General features: G+C 42.7%; 1 protein-coding gene across 1 annotated transcript in view; it reads right to left on the minus strand.

Annotated features, from left to right (window-relative positions):
* SCUBE2 (signal peptide, CUB domain and EGF like domain containing 2) overlaps positions 1-19,269 on the minus strand; it is a 63,896-nt gene extending 44,627 nt beyond the window's left edge. Inside the window, 5 exon segments of the mRNA XM_073347526.2 lie at positions 6,272-6,406; positions 9,529-9,654; positions 15,458-15,580; positions 18,955-19,213; positions 19,216-19,269. Coding sequence (XP_073203627.1) covers positions 6,272-6,406; positions 9,529-9,654; positions 15,458-15,580; positions 18,955-19,213; positions 19,216-19,269 — 697 coding nt within the window.
* Positions 19,270-21,711: the final 2,442 nt, after the last annotated feature.

Below are 21,711 nucleotides of genomic sequence, written 5' to 3' on the forward strand. Positions count from 1 at the left end.
TCCAAATGAATAGAGTAATGTGACATTAGTTGACTTTTTCTTCTCTTCAGTGTACCTCATAAAAACCTGTATAAATCTCCTGTATAAAACCTGTCCCCTGTATAAATCTCCCCACTGTATTTTCCACTGAATGCATCCGATGAAGTGAGCTGTAGCTCACGAAAGCTTATGCTCAAATAAATTTGTTGGTCTCTAAGGTGCCACAAGTCCTTTTTGCTGTTCTTTTTGCGGATACAGACTAACACGGCTGCTGCTCTGAAACCTGTTATGGTGAAGTAGTTCTCAAGCAGCTGCTGCCTGTTGTAATAGCAATCCTAGATATCAGTGCTGAAGCTCATTGACAGAGCTTTAGGCATGACTTGCAAAATGTCCACACATCACTATGGGCCTCCAGCCTAATCCATCAGAGTGTCACACTACACAGAAATAGCGTAACACTGCAAAAAGTTCTAGCATGTTACAATATATACAAAACACACACACACACACAACCCTTGCAACAGCACAACTTTTGGCTGGAATGTGACTGCAAAAGAAAACACAAATTTCCATATTACAGAAATGTTGGGGTTTAAACTATTAACTCTCCCATATGGCTTAGTAGTACAGAGCAGAATACTCTAGATCCTTACTGAATCCTCTTGTATTGCTAAAATTCAGGAAGCAGCAGAGAAAGACTGACTGCTTTTTCTTTTTAGATAATATAACCACTTCAAGAGGACTCTGGTCAGTTTATTTAGGCTTGCTGGCTAATCTTATTGAGGGCCCAATCCTGCGCCAACTGAAATAACTCCCATTAACTTCAGTGGAAGCAGGATCCGGCCCTGAATAAAAAAAAAAAAAATCGGAGACAAGACTCATTGTGTAAAAAAAATAGGTAAAGGTTTCCTTAACCTATGCATTTTCAAAATATCCTCTCTTTGAAGGAATATTATTAAATGAGGAAAAAAATTTTGTAGTGGGAGCTGGGGTCAACCTTTCATAAACATTCAGTTACATTTTAATCAGGCAGTTACTTTGCATATTATATTTTTGACATCCCAATTTTAGGCTACAATATTCTTCCTCTATTAAGAAAGCTTTAAGTAACAAAGGAATGGATGCTACATTGCTTAGATTATTCTGCTCTATTGGCTTTTTGATTCCTTTCCCACAGTGGGATGCCTTTCCCCTTTTCCCTTTCCTTTCCTTTCCCACTCTGTAGAAGCCTAACAAGACAATGATGCCTCAAATCTGACAGAATATACAAAAGAGCCCAAAGATCCCCACATGAAAGCCAACATCCACTATTATGGTGTCAATCAAGGATCTGTGCAGCACATAAGATCACAAATTAGCCTTATTAACTCTAGTGTTTTTGTGATATTTTTAAGTTTAAACATGCAATATGATCTGTCTGTAAGCTAAGAGGTGTTAAGAAAGCATTAAGAGAATTAACGGATTAGTTTCTGTTAGCAAAGTAATTTCTTTGTGTGCATTCATCTCCTGAAGAAGAAACTGTTAAACCAGGTACTTTGGTAAAGTTCACTGAACTCGAACAAATAGTTTAAATGCTGAATTGGTAATTGCTCAGTTCTGTGCATGTGGAATTCAGTCACTTCTCCACCAAAAGTTAAAATGGACCTTACAAAATGAACTACATTTTAATAATAAAATACCCAGAATCTGACTAGTTAAATGTGCTTTCCACGACCATAAAAACAAAATCTAGTTGACCAAAAAGAGGATATTTTATGGAGAAGTGCATACAAATGTTTTAACATTTTATTTACTATAAATCAGTCACATTATTTCACAGGCCTGTTTAAAAATCAGCTCCAATGAACATTTTATATTACATAATATATATATATATATAAAAATGTCAGTGTATCTGTACCTGATATGAGAATGAGCAAAGTGATTCAATTCTTATGCAGTCATATCAGTGGAACTGTATAGGGAATAAGTCAGAATGGTATTTGTCCAGCCAGATGTACACCCAGTTAGCAAGCCCTGCTAAGTGCTGCGGGAAGGTGCTGTATCAAGGCTGGGTCATACTCATCACCATAATTGCCATTCTGTTGTCAACACTCAGGCTCAGATTCTGGACAGTCTTGTGCAGGCTTACAAGGAGGTATGGGGAAAGGATGTCCCTTTACAAAGAGCGACCAGAATCTCGGTGCTGCCCTGCTTGAGCACAAGCCAGGGGAATGCCAGCACCATTAGCAGAGCTAGACATCCCTGGAGTGCTGCATCCCTTCCAACAAACTGGAGAAAGGGACTGGTCCTGTGTAGAGTGCATGCTTTACCCTGTTAAAGGGAGCAGCATTTCCCACTCCCAGAGACATTCTGGCTGCCTAGGTCTCCACAGGTAAAATGTCTCCAGGAGTTGCTGCTGATGCGGTGCCTCTGTGCACTAGCCTTCAGGTGGCATGGCTTTAAATCTAACCCTAATGTGCCAAATCCTGCTGCTCGTATTCATGCCCACTGATTCTGGCCCAAAAGAAGTAAATAACTGTGGCTTCTGTGACATACTGCGATGGACTGTGATGGATTCCTAAGTGGAGACGGATTATCACTAGAAATGATAATAAGAGGATACATCATGGTCACAACACTTATTTCTATGGTAAAAACTGCATGTGCATGGCATCCCCTGGAATCTGCTAACTCGCTAATGTTAGGATATAGATATTCAGGCCTGTCTGCAAAGGCCTGTACTTTAAGAATTTAGGTGTATTCTTATCACTTGGCTAGTTAGAGGTATAAAAGAAAGAATCAAAATCACTGTCTGCCAGTGTAAGGTCCTTCTCTTACTGTGACAGTCTGAGGCCCTGTTCTTAGGCTAAGGCCTTTGGCTCAGCAACAGAGGCAGCCATAAGCTGGGAAGCGACCGGTCACATCCTCACATTCCAAAACTAGTCACATTGAAATAAGGTGCTATTGGGCTGTTAGGAATACAATTCTGTCCTGATAGTGCCTATCACCTCCAGAGAAAGGGAAGTGCCTAGAAAACGTAAAAGGAAACTTAGTTTGATAGCATCCTGTCTGGCAAGAACTCGCTTATCAATAGCTGGGATGTGAAATCCTCACTTCTGTATTGTTTTGTCATTATAGTTCCCACTTTGCTATTGTTTGTCTGTATAATCTCTGTCTGGTTCTGTGATTGTTTCTATCTGCTGTATAATTAATTTTGCTGGGTGTAAACTAATTAAGGTGGTGGGATATAATTGGTTACATAATCATGTTACAATATGTTGGGATTGGTAAGTTAAAGTTCAGGAAAATGATTGGTTAAGGCATAGCTAAGCAGAACTCAAGTTTTACTATATAGTCTGCAGTCAATCAGGAAGTGAGTGGGTGGGTGTGTGGGTGTGGGGGAAATGGGAACAGGGAATGGGGGTGGGGAAATTGGAATCATGTTTTGCTAAAGGGGGAAATGGGAACAGAGAATGGGAGTAGGGAAATTGGAATCATGTTTGGCTAAGGGCAGGAATGGGAACAGGGACACAGGTGTAAGGCTCTGTGGTGTCAGAGTTGGGCAGGGGGACACTAAGGAAGGAAACTGGAATCATGCTTGCTGGAAGTTCACCCCAATAAACATCGAATTGTTTGCACCTTTGGACTTTGGGTATTGTTGCTCTCTGTTCATGCGAGAAGGACCAGGGAAGGAAGTGGGTGAAGGAATAAGCCCCCTAACAGGTATTATGAAGCAAATTAAACAACAAAGAGAAAAGCCATAGGTAGGCAAGTGATTTATCGCTATTACTGATGCAATGTCCTCACAAAGCATTTGTTCTGTCGCTTACAGCTGAAGAGGAATAAATCCAGGGCATGTAGTCAAGGAAAACTTATGATTGTGCACAACTCAATGGGAGGTTATGAGCCCAGCTGACCTACGCAAGGCTTAAACAGAGCCAGAGAACCATCTGGAGCACCACACTGCTCTTGATCCACCCCACTACAGTAGATAACTATCACACCTGACTATTGCCTCTAAAAACTCCTGCAGTGTTCCAGCTCACAGACCTGAGCCAGACAATGTGGAGCACAGCAGATGAGGAAGGATGGATTCCAGGAAGCTAATAATCCAAGTCAACCTCAACATGCAAATCAGCTGGAGCAACAGAATAGCCACTCAGTTGCCTTCTCATTCTATCCACAGGCCAGGACTCCTGCCCACCTCCACAACCTCCTTACTCTGTTAAGCTGCTTATACGAACCACATCACCGCAGAATCAGAGAGTCCACAAACATCAACAGATTTATCCTCAGAACACCCCTAGGAGGTAGGGAAGTGCTCTTACAGATGGCAAACTGAAGTACAGGGAGATTGAGTGCTTCCTCAAAACTACACAGGAAATCTGTGGCAAAGCAGGAAAATGAACTCAGATCTCCTGTATCTGAATCCTGTGCCCTAAATACATGACTGTTTTTCCCTATTATAGAAGTAGGCTAAGGGAGGTGGGTACAAATGTCAGGGGAGGAAGAAAGAGAAAGAGAAATGGGAGGAGGGTCAGAGAAATAGGGGACAGGGATAAAGTGAAGTATGGGCACAGAAGAGATTACACGTACAGAAGAAGAGAGAGGTGAGGCTCCATCATGGGGTAGAAGAAAAAGAGAAGAAGGGGGAGATGGAAAATAGGTAACCATGGAGAGGCAGTTTAAAATTTTTGGGGTTTTCAATGAAAAACTGAAATCTGAAAAAATGTTGGTATTCTCAAAGCATTTTAGGTAAAAATATGAGGTTTTTGGCAAAAAAAAATTATTGGTTTTCACAAAAGTGAAAAATTTGACTTGAAAAGAAAATTTCTACTGAAAAGGTATTGGTTTTTCACTTCCAGTTTTTCGATGAAAAAGCAGAAATTGTCGACCAAAATTAAAATTTTCAGAAAAAAATTACTTTTTGGTCAAAACCACCCTTTTTTGGCAAACATAAATGTTTTGACAACAAATGTTTGACCAGCTTTAGTGTCATGGAATATGGGGAATCAGTCAACCAAAAATGAGGAAGCAGGTGAAGGGGAAAGAGACAGCAAAACAGAGGAGAACAAGAGCAGCAAGACAATGGATCCTGGAAGAGAATTTGGGGAGGAAATGGAAAAGATACAATGAAGAATGAGGGGAAAGAAGTTGTTACTCCTGCTGGAACAGGACAAATGGGGAAGGCAGAATTCTTTTCAAGACTTACTAAAGAAGAGACAGAGAAAGAGGGAAGAGCTCTCCACCAGGAATCAGGTACAGACATGCGTTAAAACAACTGATTTTGCCTTTCGATCCGTCAGACAGTATCCAAATTTGAATGTGATTACCCTGTAAGGTATTTACCATCCTGATTTTACAGAGGTGATTCTTTTACTTTTTCTTCAATTAAAATTCTTCTTTTAAGAACCTGATTGCTTTTTCATTGTTCTTAAGATCCAAGGGTTTGGGTCTGTATTCACCTATGCAAATTGGTGAGGATTTTTATCAAGCCTTCCCCAGGAAAGGGGGTGTAGGGTTTGGGAGGATTTTGGGGGGAAAGACGTTTCCAAGCGGGCTCTTTCCCTTTTATATATTTATTAGCCGCTTGGTGGTGGCAGCTATAAAGTCCAGGGGCAAAAGATAAAATAACTTCCTTGGGGAAGTTTTAACCTAAGCGGGTAAAATAAGCTTAGGGGGGTTTTCATGCAGGTCCCCACATCTGTACCCTAGAGTTCAGAGGGGGGAAGGAACCATTCATCTTGGTGAGGAAATACAAAGGAAAAGGGACTCTCTCTCTCCCATGGCAAAGTCATCTCATTTGACAGCGTTCCAGGCTCTGATTCTACAATGGATAGCATGAGGGCTGTCTGCAGAGCCCCCCTGAAGTCAAGAGTATTCTGGGTAAGTCTACACTTAAAATGCTACAGCAGCTCAGCCGTGTCACTGTAGCACTTCAGTGTAGACACTACTTATGCTGACAGGAGCAGTTCTCCCATTGGTGTAGGTAATCCACCTCTCCAAGAGGCAATAACTACGTTGACTGAAGAATTCCCGCAAGGTGGGAGGGACCAGAACCCAGTCTCCAGCCCAACATGTACACTGCAATTTTATAGCCCCACAGTCCAACCACCATGAACCCATCATCTGACCAGGGCCAGCCACAGGTGTCTTGTTGCAGTGCAGACATACCCTCTGGGGCAGGCAAACAATGAACCTCTTCTCTTGTTGAAGAGAACTCTAAATGTTTGTGAAAATGCTTAAGAGAGTCTGCTATGTGCTCCCATAAGAAGTTTCTGCTCACTGTTTGGAAGGAAAGAACCAGTACCTTCGGAATGGTGAATGCATGTGTGCTGGTTGTCACTCAGGAAGAACCCTGCCTTACAACGACACTCATAGCTCCCCACGGTATTGACACAAAGGTGCTGGCAACCACCGTTGTTGAACATGCATTCATCCGTATCTGAAAAATAAAGAGACTGGATTTGTATCTGCACAGCTGCATTTACTGTCACTGCTATAAATCAGTGCCCGGAGGTTGATCTCAAAGTGTGCAACTAGTATAGATTAAAAATAGATGTTTGACCAAAGCCTCAGTGGGTCTATAGATCAGGGCATTTAAAGAAGATTTTCATTCTGAGACAGAGATAGAGGAAGAGAAAATTATTAAAAACCTCAGGCTCAGGTTCAAGCGAGAGACAGGTAACCCAATTTGGACACAATTTGCATCATCACACGGAACCTTCACCCAAACTACAAGCCAAATGCTAGGTCTTTTCTGAAGTTTAAGAATGTCTGATTAATTATCCTCCACCTCCTCATTTCACCTCATTGTCTCTTATTTTGTGGCTGCTTCTGTATTTCCGGGTTGTAGCCAGGGACAGAAGCAAAAGTTACCGAAATAGTTTAAGGAATGCTGATCTTGTAACATTTATGGCCTCACCAGAGGCAGGAAGTATGGGGAACCTCAGGAGAAAGTCTGTTCTTGCAGATATATATCTAATTTGGCAGAACCAAGAGATACAAAGAGTAGAAAAGCTCCAGCTAAGTCCCTGAACATTGAAGTGTTCATCTCAACCTCCAAGCCTTTTGAATTTTACTCATCACTGATTTAAGCTTTCTGTAGCCTCTTGCTATAGTATAAACCTTACAGGTCTGATTTTCAGAAGGACTGGGCACCAACAGCTCTCATTGATTTCAGTGGGAGTTATGGATGCTTGACACCCAGGAAAACAGGCCATAAAAGTGTCATGGCAAAATTCTGCTCTCATTTGCTCCTATGTAACCGCATTTGGTGCATCATGTTCTCCCCACTCTGCTCACTGCTACAGTACTAGGGCTAAGATTTTTTAAATGAGTATTTAACATTTTTTGCATAAAATAGTTCCTAAAAACAGGAAGAAGCCATTGTGTTCTTACCAACAAGTGAAATCAAACACTGTGATAGATTTAAGTTCCCTTGAAACCACTGGGCCAACCTGAGTACCTAAACCGAGATGGATTTAGCACCGCAACATGATCATAGAAAAGAATGAAGATAAAAATTATGTTCCAAGAGGTCTAGATGTCTCAGTCTTAATAGAAACAGTTAATTTTAGTAGTTCGACAGTGATCTGAATCTAAGGAATCAGTATTGAAACAACCACCAAGACTCTCCAGTACTGTGGATTTGAAACTCCAGAAAATGTTTCTGCTTTGTGGATCATGACAAAATAATGGAATATTGTCTTCTCTCTCCAAAAAGTAATTGTCTGTTCAGCTAAAATCCAGCCACACATATCATGTCTTCAGGAATACAGATGCGGCTTAGTTAACAAAAAAGTGGCATGAACTAAGTAAGTAAACAGTTTAACAGAAAATGAAGCCAAATTTGCTGCATGTCAAAATATCTATTTTAATTTTAAATCAGATCTTCAAAGGAACACTCAAAATTAGGAGGTCTGTGATTTGAACTTCATTGTTTTAAAGTCCATATTATCCTTTATATGCTCCCCGCCCTCCGAACCATTGCATCAATAATGTTGTTCTTTTCAAAACAACCAGCCAAGCAATAATGAAAAACCCTATATTAACACAACAGTGGGCCAGTTTCTGTCCTCAGTTATAGCTGTGTACATTCAAGGTATCTCCAGTGAAATTACTAAGATCAGAATATGACCAGATGTATTCATGTGCTAGAGGAGTTCTTTGTATGGAGAGAGAATATGCCCCTTTATTGCCTTATTAAAGAGGTCAGGTGCTCACACAGTTGAGTATCCTTAATGTGAACCTCATGGAACTCTACTTGAGTGTTTAAATAAGTGTGAGAGAGGATAAGACACTCTTCCTAATATTAAAAAGCATCAATAAATCGTTCAGATGCTTCTGCCCAGACTATATGGCTACCCAGCTTTGGCATATGCAAGGGTTTGGTAGTGCAGCCCTTGGGACTTAGTGCCTTCCCCATCCTCTCCCATTTACACACCAACAGACATGACTTTGTCTACGGGCCAGACCCTTAGCTGATGTAAACTGATGTAGTTCCAACGAAGACAAAGCAGCTATGCCAAATTACACCAGGTGAGGATCTTGCCCTAAATATTTAATAGAGGCCTAGTCCCATTACTAAAACACTGCGTGGTAATCTGAAATATCTCATCACCCTTGCAAGGCTCACAACAGTCTTCAAATTCTGCAATGGGGGCAAGTCCCTTCCCCAACAGGAGTGGAAATCTCCTGAGGTAACTTACCCAGTGATGGCCCCACTGCTCAGGCAGTGATGAGCAGTATTTGTAGGGGGTGCACAGAGGTCCACACATTTGTGTGAAGGGAGACCCACTACACGGTTCCACCAATCATGGCCCACCACGTAGCAGCAAGCAGGAGCCACAGTTACCGCCAAACCCACAGAGCAGAAGGGTGATGCAATGGTTGGGATTCAGGAAAAATTGGGTTTAATTCCCTGCTTCACCACAGACTTCCCAGATAACCTTGAACAAGTCACTTACCTTTCCTGTACTTTGGTTCCCCAACGGTAAGATGGAGCCAATCGGACTCCCCTACCTCATATGGGTATTGTGAGGACAAATACATTAGAGATTGTGAGGTGCTCAGATAGTACAGAAATGGGGCCCATATAAGATACATAAATGGGAGGGTGAGGCATAGCTCCTCCATTACCTGGAGAAAGGATTCCTTTCTCCCAACCCCAACACATGGCTGGGCATGGACCCTAAATTAACACTTCCAAAAAATAGAAAATGTTCTTAGTATTAAACAGATCAATTTATTAAAGTTTCCCTAAAGAAACATGTTAAAAGAATAATGAAGGATACTTTTCAATTTTTAATCCAAAGAACTCAAAGCGGTTACGAAAAGTGTGTCAGTATTATCCCCCATTTTACAGATGGGGAAACTGAGCAACAGAGCAGTCACACAGAGACTGAAATGTCAAATCCTGGAATTCCTGTGTCTAATATGTATCATTCTTGTTTAAGACATCTTATCTAACACAGCATCCAGGAATCACAGGTTTTTTACTTTCACAAAATTAAAAAGGGATATATTAGCATCAATATTTGCAATGTTAGCAAGCATGTTCCTTACCGAGACAATTATGGCCATCGTGAGCCAACATGAAGCCATCATAACAAGTGCAGCGATAATTGCCTGGAATGTTGAAACATTCATGTACACAGCCTCCATTGAAGTCATTATCACATTCATCAATGTCTGAGGGATAAAGCAAAAGTCAATCTGATTAATGCTTCTTGGTTTGGCATAGACAGGTCCTGACATGATTGTATAAATATGAACAGTAATTGCTCTCTTAAATCATCATTGTTTTGCAAATGAACTATACTTAACACATTATTTGTTCAATGTTTCTGAAAAATGACAAGATGCATTAGGATTCCCAACCAGTGTTACAGTATAGTTTTAAGCTTTCTAAAGCTGCTTATTAAAAAAGATGTTAGATTAAAAATCATGGATCTGATTCTCCTCTATTTTATGCTGATGTAAATCAGGATTAAATCCATTGAAGTCACACTGACATAGAATCAATTTGAGGGAGAATCAAACTGCATATTTTTAAAAAATGATAAATTTCCTTACCTGCATTCATCACAATACTCTCATTATTAAAATGGAAAGAATTTTAACTATCTAATTTACCATTTCAAGTTGTCTGTTCACTTTGCATTTGACTCGGTTTTGATTATTAAAACGCACGAGTCAATTTAGCTTCTGATTCTCAAGCACTAGCATAAAGCTGCAATGCTTAGGTTGCAAATACTGCAAGGGAATGTTTAAACCAAATAAACAGCTTTAATTTAAAAAACATTTTCATACGATTCTATCTGACATATTTTCTAAAAACTGTCAACACCCAATCTAAACATTGGCCCTAAATCACCTTTTTTTTTTTTGATACTTCAAATGAAATGATAAATGACCAACACTTTGTTTGTTTCCTAATAAAGAAACTGAATATGTAGGACTTCATCTTGCTCATGTTTGTACTAGAAAACAATCTATAGCATAATACTCCTTAAGCAAAATAAACTAATCACACACTAGAAGCTTTGATTTAAAAGACACAAACAAACCAACGAATGATCTTTTCCCCATTTCAATCAACAGCAAAACTCCTAACACCATTGGTGCATCTGGGACTCAGCTCATACGATGAAATTTGCCTGTGCACATCTTCAAAATCCCACTGATACTCTGAGGTGGTACCTACATCTTCTGCTGCCCATCTGTTTGCACAGGGCAGAATTTCACCTGCATGGTTAGGGCACTGAGGGAAAGAGATAGGGACAATACCCAAAGCCTTTTACAGTCAGACAAAAGTTTCAAATACAGCTTTTAGACTAAAGATGGGTCAAAGCCACAACATCCAGATACAGATTTTGAATCCCTTAATGTTCAGTATGTTTAATCCTAGGGTTCTGGTTTGACCCAAAATAGAGAGAAAGAGTTGGTGCTAAATTCAGATCCAGGCTTCAATTCCTAAATCCTCTGCCATTATGAAAGTTTTGGGGGGTGGATCCAGGTTTTTGGTTTGGACCAATCTCTGCTTTTCCCAGACATCCTATGATGCTTGTTACACTATTAATAATACTATGAGAGCTTACACAGTTATTTTCACCTAGGGATTTCTAAGGGTGAGATTTTCAAAAACAATGTAGTGACTTTGGACCACAACACTCATGCACCTAAATGATTTAGGTCTGGTCTTTATACAGTTTTTTTTACCAGTGCACCTATTACAGTGAGGGCTGGGATTTGAGTTCTTTTTTTTTGTGTTAGTCTGTTTTGGGTTTTTTACCATAACAGTTATACCTGTACAACCCCTGTAAGGCAATAGCCATAACAGTATAAAGCACCTTTATGCTGATATAATTGTATTTACACTGAGGGGTTGTACCACTATAACTATAACGGCCCAAGGTCATACAGTAAGTTAGTGGCAAATCCAAGAACACAACCCAGGTCTCCTGAGCTCTAGCCACTAGAGCTTCATCTATGGTAGCAGTTACCCCAAAACATTAAGGTGAAATTTTTCAAACATGGGTCCCTAACAAAGGCTCCCTAAATTCACATTTACATACCTAAATCTACTGTAGCCAGGTTTTCCAAGGCACTCACCATCTACAGTGCTCACTGAAGCCTTTGGGAATCAGGACACTTATTAGTACATGCTCAAATATAGATATAGGTGACTAATTGTAGGTGAAAAATTTGGCCTTAGCTATAGCAAGTGCACTCTGCCACCCTTGTGTCATCTGAGGGGCCCAGGTTGGCTTTTCTCATTTTAGGGTCCAAAAGCCCAATCTTAAAACACATTCTGTACTTTCTGAGAGGCACTAAGAACTTCAACAGGAATTAAGACTTAGCCCCCAATGTTTCACTGCCTAACTATGTTTTAAAGAAGCTGCTCATTATAAAAATACCTTAATAACTCAGTAGGTACATGTGCCCCCTTGGGATGAATTTGTCATGGACACAGGGTGGGTGGGTGTGTTCTTCTCCCCCCTCCTTCCCAAAACCAAAAACTGCCATGTAAAATCCTGGCTCCACAGATGTTAATGGGAGTTTTGCAGTTGCCTTCAAGGAAGACAGGATTTCACCCACTGCGAAGCCCAAAACAGTGAGAAAAAGTTAATATTTTTTGCACCATTTTTAATTAAAATTTTAAGCAAAACCATCAGTTTGGTCAGAGATTTTTTTTGTTTATCAAAATCCAGGTTTCTTGGTACATGCAAAATTACACTAACCATTCTGATAACATTTTGATAAATATTTTAATTAAAAAGTGATTAAATTTTTCAAAAACAGAAAACAAAAAAAGGGTGAAAACGTGTGAAACAGAAAATGACGTTGAAATTTTTCTTGTAATTTTTTTAGATTTTGTGATCCATCCTAGTTATCATTGCTATGCTGCCAATATATTGCTGGCTGATAATAGGATCGATAATAACAGAGAAACTATTATAATGACATTCTCTAAATTAATGGCATACTGGAATACTATGGTCAGTTCTGGACATGCCATCTGAAAAAGGCTATAAAAGAAATAGAGTGAGCTCCTAGCCAGATGACAAGAATAAGTAGGGATATAGAAAAACCCACACATAAAGAGAAATTGAAAAGTTGGGTTGTGTTTGCCTTAAAGAGGAGATGAATACAAGGTGACATGATAAAAGGTATATAAAATAACAATTAGGATAGAAAAGATAGTCTGGGAACTTCTATTCACCCTGTCTCAGAACAAATGACCAAGGGGATACTCAATGAAATTCAAAATGAATACAAAGAAATATATTTTCATATAACATGCAATTGGCCTGTGGAACTCCTTCCACAATACATAAGTAAGACCAAGCAGGATTCAAAAAATAACTCTGTCTATTGCAAGGTTTCTTTCCCCTTCCCCTGGAGCAGTTGGTGGGGCGACTGTCAGAAGTAGGATACTGGATTAGATGGACCACTGGTTTCATCCAGTTTGGCAGTTCTTATGTTTCTAAGGCCCTCATACACATGACTGTAATGTAAGTGACTCCCTGCTTTGAAGCTAGGCTTCTTATTACTGTTTCCCTTTTTAGAAATATGATAAATAGAACAGAAGAAGCAAAGAAATACAGCAGGTGCTAAAGTTTCTGCTTTTTATGGACCCAATCCAGCTACCATAGAAGAAAATGGAAAGAGTCATACTGACATAAGCAGAGCTGGATCAGGCCCCTACTGTGCCTAGACTTGGCCAAAACCGTTTTCTCACTAGAACTTTAATAACTCTGTGATATTGTTCAGACAAGCATGATTTTGCCCCAGTTTCAAACTTACACATGCATTGCTGAAACCAGCTTCAACTCAGCCTGAGGCACAAACCTTTAGCCCTAACTGCAAGAAACTAATACTTCTTTTAAATGAATCAATGCTATATTTGTTCCCATGTATTGTCAATGGCCAGCCTGCTTTTATGGTAAACACCTTGAAACTTACAGGGTGGAACTTATACATCTAGGAACAAAGAATGCAGACCATGCTTACACAATGGGAGACTCTATCTTGGGAAGCAGTAACTCCAAAAAAGGATTTTAGGGGTCATGGTGGCTAATCAGCTGAACACAAACTCCCAGTGTGATGCCATGGTCAAAAGGGTTAATTCAATCCTTGGATGTATGACCAGGAAAATCTCTAGTAGGAATAGGGTTGCCAACTTTCAACTCGCACAAAACTGAACACCCCTGCCGCACCCCCTGCCCCACCCCTCCTCCGAGGCCCCTCCCATGCCCTGCCCGTTCACTGAGGCCCACCCCCACTCACTCCATTTCCCCCCCCCGTCGCTTGCTCACCCCACCATCACTCACTTGCTCATGAAGTTGGGGTGTGGGAAGGAGGGAGAGCTCCAGCTGGGGGTGTGCCTGCAGGCTCTGGGGTGGGGCCAGGGATGACGGGTTTGGAGTATGAGAGGGGGCTCCGGGCTGAGGCAGAGGGTTGGGGTGTGGGAGGAGGTACTGGCTCTGGGCTGAGGGTGCGGGTTCTGGAGTGGGGCCAGAAATGAGGGGTTTGGGGTATGGGAGGGGGATCCAGGCTGGGGCAGGGGGTTGGAGTGCAGAGGAGGTGAGGGCTCTGTCTGGGGGTGTGGGCTCTGATGTGGGGCCAGGGATGAGGGGTGCAGGAGGGGGCTCTGGGCTGGGTCTGAGAGATTCAGAATGTGGGAGGGGGCTCTGGACTGGGGTAGGGGGTTGGGGTGCAGGGGGGGTGTGAGGGCTGGGGGTGCGGGCTCTGTGGTGGGGCCAGGGATGAGGGGTTTGGAGTATGGGAGGGGGCTCCGGGCTGGGATTGAGGGGTTCAGAGGGTGGGAGGCAGATCAAGGTTGGGGCAGGGGGCTGCGGCCCGGGAGGGGATCAGGGGTGTGAGCTCCAGGGAGAGCTTACCTCAAGCAACTCCCAGAAGCAGCCAGTATATCCCCCCTCTGGCTCCTACACAGAGACATGGCCAGGCGGCTCTGTGCACTGCCCCATCCGCAGGTGCTGACCGGCAGCTTCCATTGGCCATGATTCCCAGCCAATGGGGGCTGCGGGGGCGGTGCCTGGGGCGGAGACAGCATGCGAAACCCCCTGGCTGCCCCTACACGTGGGAGCTAGAGGGGGAACATGCCGGCTGCTTCCCAGGAGCCGCACGGCGCGGAGGCTAGCAGGGAGCCTGCCAGCCCCGTGGCGAGACAGCCCCAATCGGACAGTCAACAGCCTGGTCAGCTGTGCTGACTGGAGCCACCAGGATCCCTTTTCAACCGGGTGTTCCAGTTTAAAACCGAACACCTGGTCACCCTAAGTAGGAAGGTTATCTTACCTCTGTGTTTGGAACTGCTACTGGAATACTGTGTCCAGTTCTTGTGTCCACAAGTCCAGAAGGATGTTAATAAATTAGAAAAGGTTCAGAAAAGAGCCACAAGAAGGACTGAAGGATTGGAAAATATGCCATATGAGTCTATAGTGATAGACTCAAGGAGCTCAGTCTATTCAGTTTAATGGAGAAAAGGTTAAGGGGTGACTTGGTCACAGTACATAGGTATCTATGTGCAGAACAGCAATTTTGAAATTGAGGGCTCTTCACACTAGCAGACAAAGGTACAACAAGATTCATCGGCTAGAAGTTGAAGCTAGACAAATTCACAGTAGAAATAAGGCACGATCTCGCCTCTTCCAAGCCAGGGCTTTTCAAAAGGATACTGCCCATAACTCTATAGCTAAAGTAAATCTAAGGAGCTGGACAGAAGTAGTGGCTGCATTTGTTGTCTTTTTAAGATGGTGGTTTTTTAAAATCTCACACAAATATATAATTAAGTTTGGAATATATCAGATTCCTGGGCAACATATATGACATGAGGAGTCAACAGCTTGTCACAAATGTTCCCATGAATCCCTTTTGCAATCCTATGAGTTAACCAGCAAATGGCAATAGGATTGTGTCTGGCACACACACACTACGGCCGAAGCAGTGTGTATTACTGCAGTCAATTTACCTTCACACGTTTTCCCTTCACCACTGTAACCCAGTCTGCATGTGCACTTGTACAGCTTCGGGATGTTTTGACAAATAGCATCTGGATGACAGTCATCAGTCCCTTGGGCACACTCATCCACATCTGTTTAAAAAAAAACAAACAAACAGATTCATGAGAGATGTCAGAAGGTGCAACATGAGAATGTTTGGTTGGTTGCTGAATGGTCATGTGCATGTATGTGCACACGCACATGCATGTGTGAGAAAGAGACCCACACGAGACATGCTTGCATGATGGTTGTATGTGTGGATGTGTGTGTATTAGCACAAGCTTGCGTGATTGTGTATATGCATACATTTGCACCAGTATCTGCATTTAAACATTATGGGCAAGATCTTCAGGTGCTGTAAATCGGTGTAACTCCATGGAGTTATACTGTACTGTATTAACAGCAGCAGAAAATGCGACCCTGTGTCTCTGTATGGAGCTAAGAATCAGACACACATGCAGACAGCATTAATCTATAGACCCCCAAACCACGAGTTATTGAAAAAAATCACATTTCAAGCCTGTGACCTCACTCTTAGGAAGCATGACATTCTTTAAACTAACAAAAAGGTCTCACAAAAAATGAACACTCACTCAGTCAAGAGTTTCAAAATCACAACCCCAGACACGCCAAACTTTTACTTACCATTAAACAGATGGTTATTCAAGTGTTTTTATTGCTCCCAAATTAGCTTTTTTAAATAAAAAGTGAAAGTCACATCTGGTGAGCAATGTTGCTGAAACACACAGCAGGCAGTCACCTTTCAAGAAGCACAAAGTGTACACAGCTAAAACATCCAGCTGGAAACTTCAGTGCAGGGGGAGCGAGGAATAAGAAAGATCAGCAAAAGAGGAATTCCTGGATATGAAGGAGGAGTTGTAGATGGCCATCAAAGAAGAGTGACAGGGAGGGGAAGACATCATCAGAACACGAGTTTCTAGGGCAGCAGAAAAAGATGCAAATCAGCACAAACAGAATGAGTTCCCATGGATGGTCAAGGGGAAGGAGATCAGTGGAAAAGGCAGTTCTGTAGGAAAGGAAGTCATAGACGGGAAGGATCTGAGACTGCAGACAAATCAGCAGAAGCGGAGGTCCTCCTTGAGTCTTAATACAGTATTTGGTGGCTATATCATAAGTACCCAAGCTTTCCCCCTTCTTCTCCTTCCTCCCCAATGTGGATCACATTGTAACAGAGAGATTATGAATGGAAGAGAAGGTGTCCCAGGAGTCAATCGCACTGATCTCCTTCTCCTTCCACATATCACCTCACATCCCGTAATAACTAGAGCAATTGCTTATGAGGAAGAATATTAATATGGTTTTAGCTTCTTTTAAAGCAGTTTAGCAGCAGGGAACAAGACAACAGGCCAGCATCATATGACCAACCGGCTCAACACGCCATGATCAAATACGCTGCTGAACCTCAATGACCCATTGAACAGAGATTGCAAATCTTTGGTCTAGGTAATAGTGATGGATGCCCTACAAATACCTCTGATCAAGATCATCAGGAAATGAGGGGAAGACCAATGCTGGGGTGGCGAGATTAGCAGAAGGTGGGATCTTGGGACAGGATAAGGAAAACCATTATAAGGGAAGCTTTCAAGTCTTGGGAGTGGTCAGCAAAGAAGGTTCTGGAGGTGAGAGGAATTACCAGAAGACCTTCAATTAGATATGGATGTACAGCACTGAGACAGAAAAATGGTATGGGATGGAGGAGATCAGTTGTCAACAAACCTTAAATGTGTATAAATTAAGTTCATGCATTATCTCAAAGTAACTACTCCCACTCTCCTTGTCCATGTATCTGTCTACACACTGGGATGTTCGTAGATTTACCTGTCTATGGAGAGCACTGTCACAGAGAGAACACATTCAAGAGTGTTTTTCTCTTAAAACTAAAATGCATAAATGTCAAACAGATACTGTGCCTTGTCCATAGTGGTTGGTTCAGGTTTTTATGGTTTTTTAACATTATTATTATTATTAATTCCTTTGATCTCCAGAATGCACATGAAGAATGGGAGTGTAAAAGCAGCATTAGTGTATATTGCAGAATGAAAGTTGATTTAAAGTTACTGTACACATTGGTGAGATTTCTGCTCCTACTGAATGTAGTCTGAGCTGGAAAGAGAGGCTCTGGGGAAGAAAACTAAGAGCAAACGCTGCAGTCTTAAACTTGGCAGTGAAACTGCTGCGGAGGAGGAAGATGCATGAAGAATTATTAGGTTTATTCCACATTTAATATAACATTGTTTAGACTGTGATACATCAACCTTGTACTTCTAGATTTTTTCAAAAACACTAAACATCTGTTTTATTTCTTTGATATTAATTTTGCTATTTGAAGGATTCCTAGTGGGGAAACAAAACTTTAAAATAATCACCACCATCATAATAAAAGTTCAGTCACAGAAATATTTACCACTGTCCATCTTATAAACCAACTAAAGCAACCTAACAGTCCACAAAGTTTGCACATTTTAATTCAGATAAATTATTTTTCATTTAATAATCTCATATGTTTGAAAAGTGCCAGCCACCTCTGTGGTGCTATGTAAATACTGTATTCATCTAGGATTTGTCCAGCACCCTGTTCAGAAATGAGAGATTTTTTAAAAATAAAATAAAACTATGTTTTTCCCAATTGAAACCACTACAGATAAAAATAATAACTGTGAAGTTCAGTCCCATTTCTGAACTCTCCCCATCTTCCAAGGATGCTTTAGAGCTGGAGGTCGATTCAAGCCCATTTCTAAAAATAATAGCAGCAAAGGACTGAAAGAGCAAGTGTAACTTTAGAGAGACAAGGTGGGTGAGGAGATAATATCTTTTATTGAACCAACACCCCCACCCCAGCACACCTTTCAGGATCTATGGATCCTACACCCGGCCATCACAATTTGGTATACCTAATCCAGTGCACTAAATGCCCAGGGACAATAACAGAAGTTGGTCCTACGAAAGGGAGTATTTCACCCACCTTGTCTCTCCAGCATCCAGGGACTCACGGGACTACAACCGCACTGCACCCAAGTGTCACTTTCGACATGTGAGCAGTCACTGGGACTACTCCACACAGGCTTAAAGTAGTGGATCAAAGCCAATATTAAGAAACAAACCCCTCCAGCAGTGCCCTGATCTTCGCAGGTGCTGAGCACTGGCAGCGAGGGGCCTGAGCCTTAACTTCCCTCACCCCTGTTAAGTCCCACTCATTCCACCCCCGCCCCATGTCCCACCGGGGGGTAAAGTTAAGCAGGCGCGCAAGTGTTTGCGGACTCAGGCCGGGCCAGCAGCCGGTTTCGGGGGGCGAGGCAAAGAGCGAGCGCCGCTGTCCAGGTCTGGAGGCAGCAGGACCCGTCTGCTGTCAGCATCAGACGCCCCGGGCGGCGCCGGGCAGCCGGGCTGCGTTAGCGGGGCCCGGCCACGCACGGAACGAACCCGGGCACTGGGCTGGGTCACTCACCGGGCAGGAGCAGCCCGGCGGCGCGGACCTGTCCCCGCAGCAGCAGCAGCGGCAGCAGCAGCGGGGGCAGCAGCGCCGCCCGGGCGGAGCAGCGGCGGCCGGACCCCATCGATCGCGCGGCCGCCGGGGCCTGGCGCGTCCCGCAGGAGGAGGAGGAGGAGCGGGGGGGAGGTGGCGGCGGGCGCCCAGCCTGCCTGGCACTGACACTGACGCCCGCCTCGCGCCCCGCTCCTGCTGCCGCGCGCCGTGGGGAGGGGGCGGCGGGGAGGGGGCGCAGAGGGGCTGGCCGCGGGGTCTCCCCCTCATTCCTCTCATGGGCCACTCCGCAGCCAGTCACCCTGAGAGAGGAGCCTGCACTGCCTCCCTCCCAGCGCTCTGCCTACGGGGGGGGGGGGTGTATGTGTGTCTCTCTCACACACACCCTGTGGGCACACATAGACACAACTGTCCCCCACCTGCAGATACCCCCCACCCACCCACCCCAGCAACACCTGCAAGCAGCCACAGGCAAGGCCAAATATTCTCTCACAGCAACACACACCCTACAGCTATAGATAAAAGTCCCCCCCCCAACCACACACAAATACTCTGCCTCAGAAACACCTCTGCGCCTCTACAAATGTTCCCACATACACATACAAGCACCACCACCTCTAGAAACACCCGCCCATGCACAGTCAGCCACCACACCTCAGCATCCTACACAGGCCCGACACTTATACGCACACCCACACCACCTGTATTCAAACATCCGCACAATACCCCATATGCAGACAGGCATTCCTTGCAGACATACACAGCCACCACTCACACCCATAAAGGGCTTGGCAAGGGGTGTCCAAGCAATAAGTGCAGCTAAACTGGTGCTGAAAATGTTTTAACTGCACATGTAGACAGAGAGAAACTGTGTGACCTTCATTTGCTGTAAGGCCCAAAAGGTGATTTCTAATGTAGTCAAACCCATGCAAACATCCCACACATGCAGTGCACACACACTCTGTATCCATTAATTTACATTCAACTTACATGTGTATACAGAAGCACTACACATGAACACACACCCCCTCCATAGATACCCTCGCAACTATTTTGTTAATTGTTCTTATTTAAGTGCTGACTATGCTCAACCCTGTGCAAAATAGAGGCAGAGTCCCGGTCATGCACAGAGACTACCAAGGCCACCACCCATCCATAGCCCTTTTTCCTAAGCCAGATATTACTGTGACAAGTTACAGAGTAACGGCCGTGTTAGTCTGTATTCGCAAAAAGAAAAGGAGTACTTGTGGCACCTTAGAGACTAACCAATTTATTTGAGCATGAGCTTTCGTGAGCTACAGCTCACTTCATCCGATGCTTTAGATAAGCTATTACCAGCAGGACAGTGGGGTGGGAGGAGGTATTTTTTCATATTCTCTGTGTATATAAAGTCTGCTGCAGTTTCCACGGCATGCATCCGATGAAGTGAGCTGTAGCTCACGAAAGCTCATGCTCAAATAAATTGGTTAGTCTCTAAGGTGCCACAAGTACTCCTTTTCTTATTACGGTGACAGTTTTTCCCACAGCTCGTTTCCTCTGTAGGCAAAGTGGCCATGTTAGCTGGTAAAATAACTTTAAAAAAAATTGTTCTTCCTTTGACCTTTTTGTGCCCAGTGAAGGCAGGTGGGCAGGCTGTATCCCCTTCTTCCCCCTCCTCTTCCCTTTTGTTTTGTTCTGGGAGAAATACCAGGCTGTTTCTAGTTGTAAGGGTGTTTTATACACATTTGTAAATCTTCACTTAGTGAAACTTTCCCTCGGTCTTTGTCTTTGTTTCCTTAATGGTAGCCATAAATTACTGCCTTCCTTTCTCCCTGGAGCATCAGGCTTCATTGCTTTTGAAATGATCAAAGTTATTTTCTTTTTAAATCCAGCTAGAAACAACCTATTGTATGTCGTGGACATTTTTAGCTGCAGTCAAACCCATCTATAAATGCATAAAGCTGCCCATTAAATACTTGAGGGATGCCTCCAGCTTATTTTACCAAATAGAAAGTAGTGGGAAATTAAATTAAAGGACATTGTGGCTGCTGGTTTCCATGATCTTGTGAGTAAACAATATTTATAATACAGCTTTATGTTTCCATAGCGTTGTCCATCCAAACATCTCAAAGAGCTTTACATCCATTAATTTAAAAGTCAGAGAACCGGCCTTTTCTATTGGAACACGTCACTATAGACCATCTAATTTTAAAAAGAAAATACTGCTTTGCACTTCTGCAGCATCATCTTTCCAAGGTTTTCAAAGTGCTTTACATACATTAATGAATTGAGTCTCACATCACTCCAGTGAGGTAGAGAGGTAGGTAGAAACTGACAGAATAAAGTCACAGGTAACACAGGTGTAAGCCATATATGTTAAGCTTAAGCAAGCCAAATTTTAAGGCATAATAAAGACAAAGGGTCTTGTCTTTATGAAACAAAATAAGATAGACCAATACTAAAACAACTTTGGTGGTATATAGCACTTTTTGTCCATAGATCTCACAGTGTTTTGCAAAGAAGAGTAAGTATAATGCAATAGAAATATATAATATTATTATGATAATCAAGAAGCAATGCCAGAGTGTTTCCCTTTACACATGTCCTCTTTGACTCATCCTTATTTATGGACACAAATTGAATAGAATTTGAAGTAAGGAGCTCAACTCAGACTAGTTTATATAATCTCCTTTGACATAACTGATTCTATTAAAGTATGATACAGCATCATAGTGGGAGACT

The sequence above is a fragment of the Lepidochelys kempii genome, chromosome 6 (genome assembly GCF_965140285.1).
Source record: "Lepidochelys kempii isolate rLepKem1 chromosome 6, rLepKem1.hap1, whole genome shotgun sequence".
NCBI lineage: Eukaryota > Metazoa > Chordata > Testudines > Cheloniidae > Lepidochelys > Lepidochelys kempii.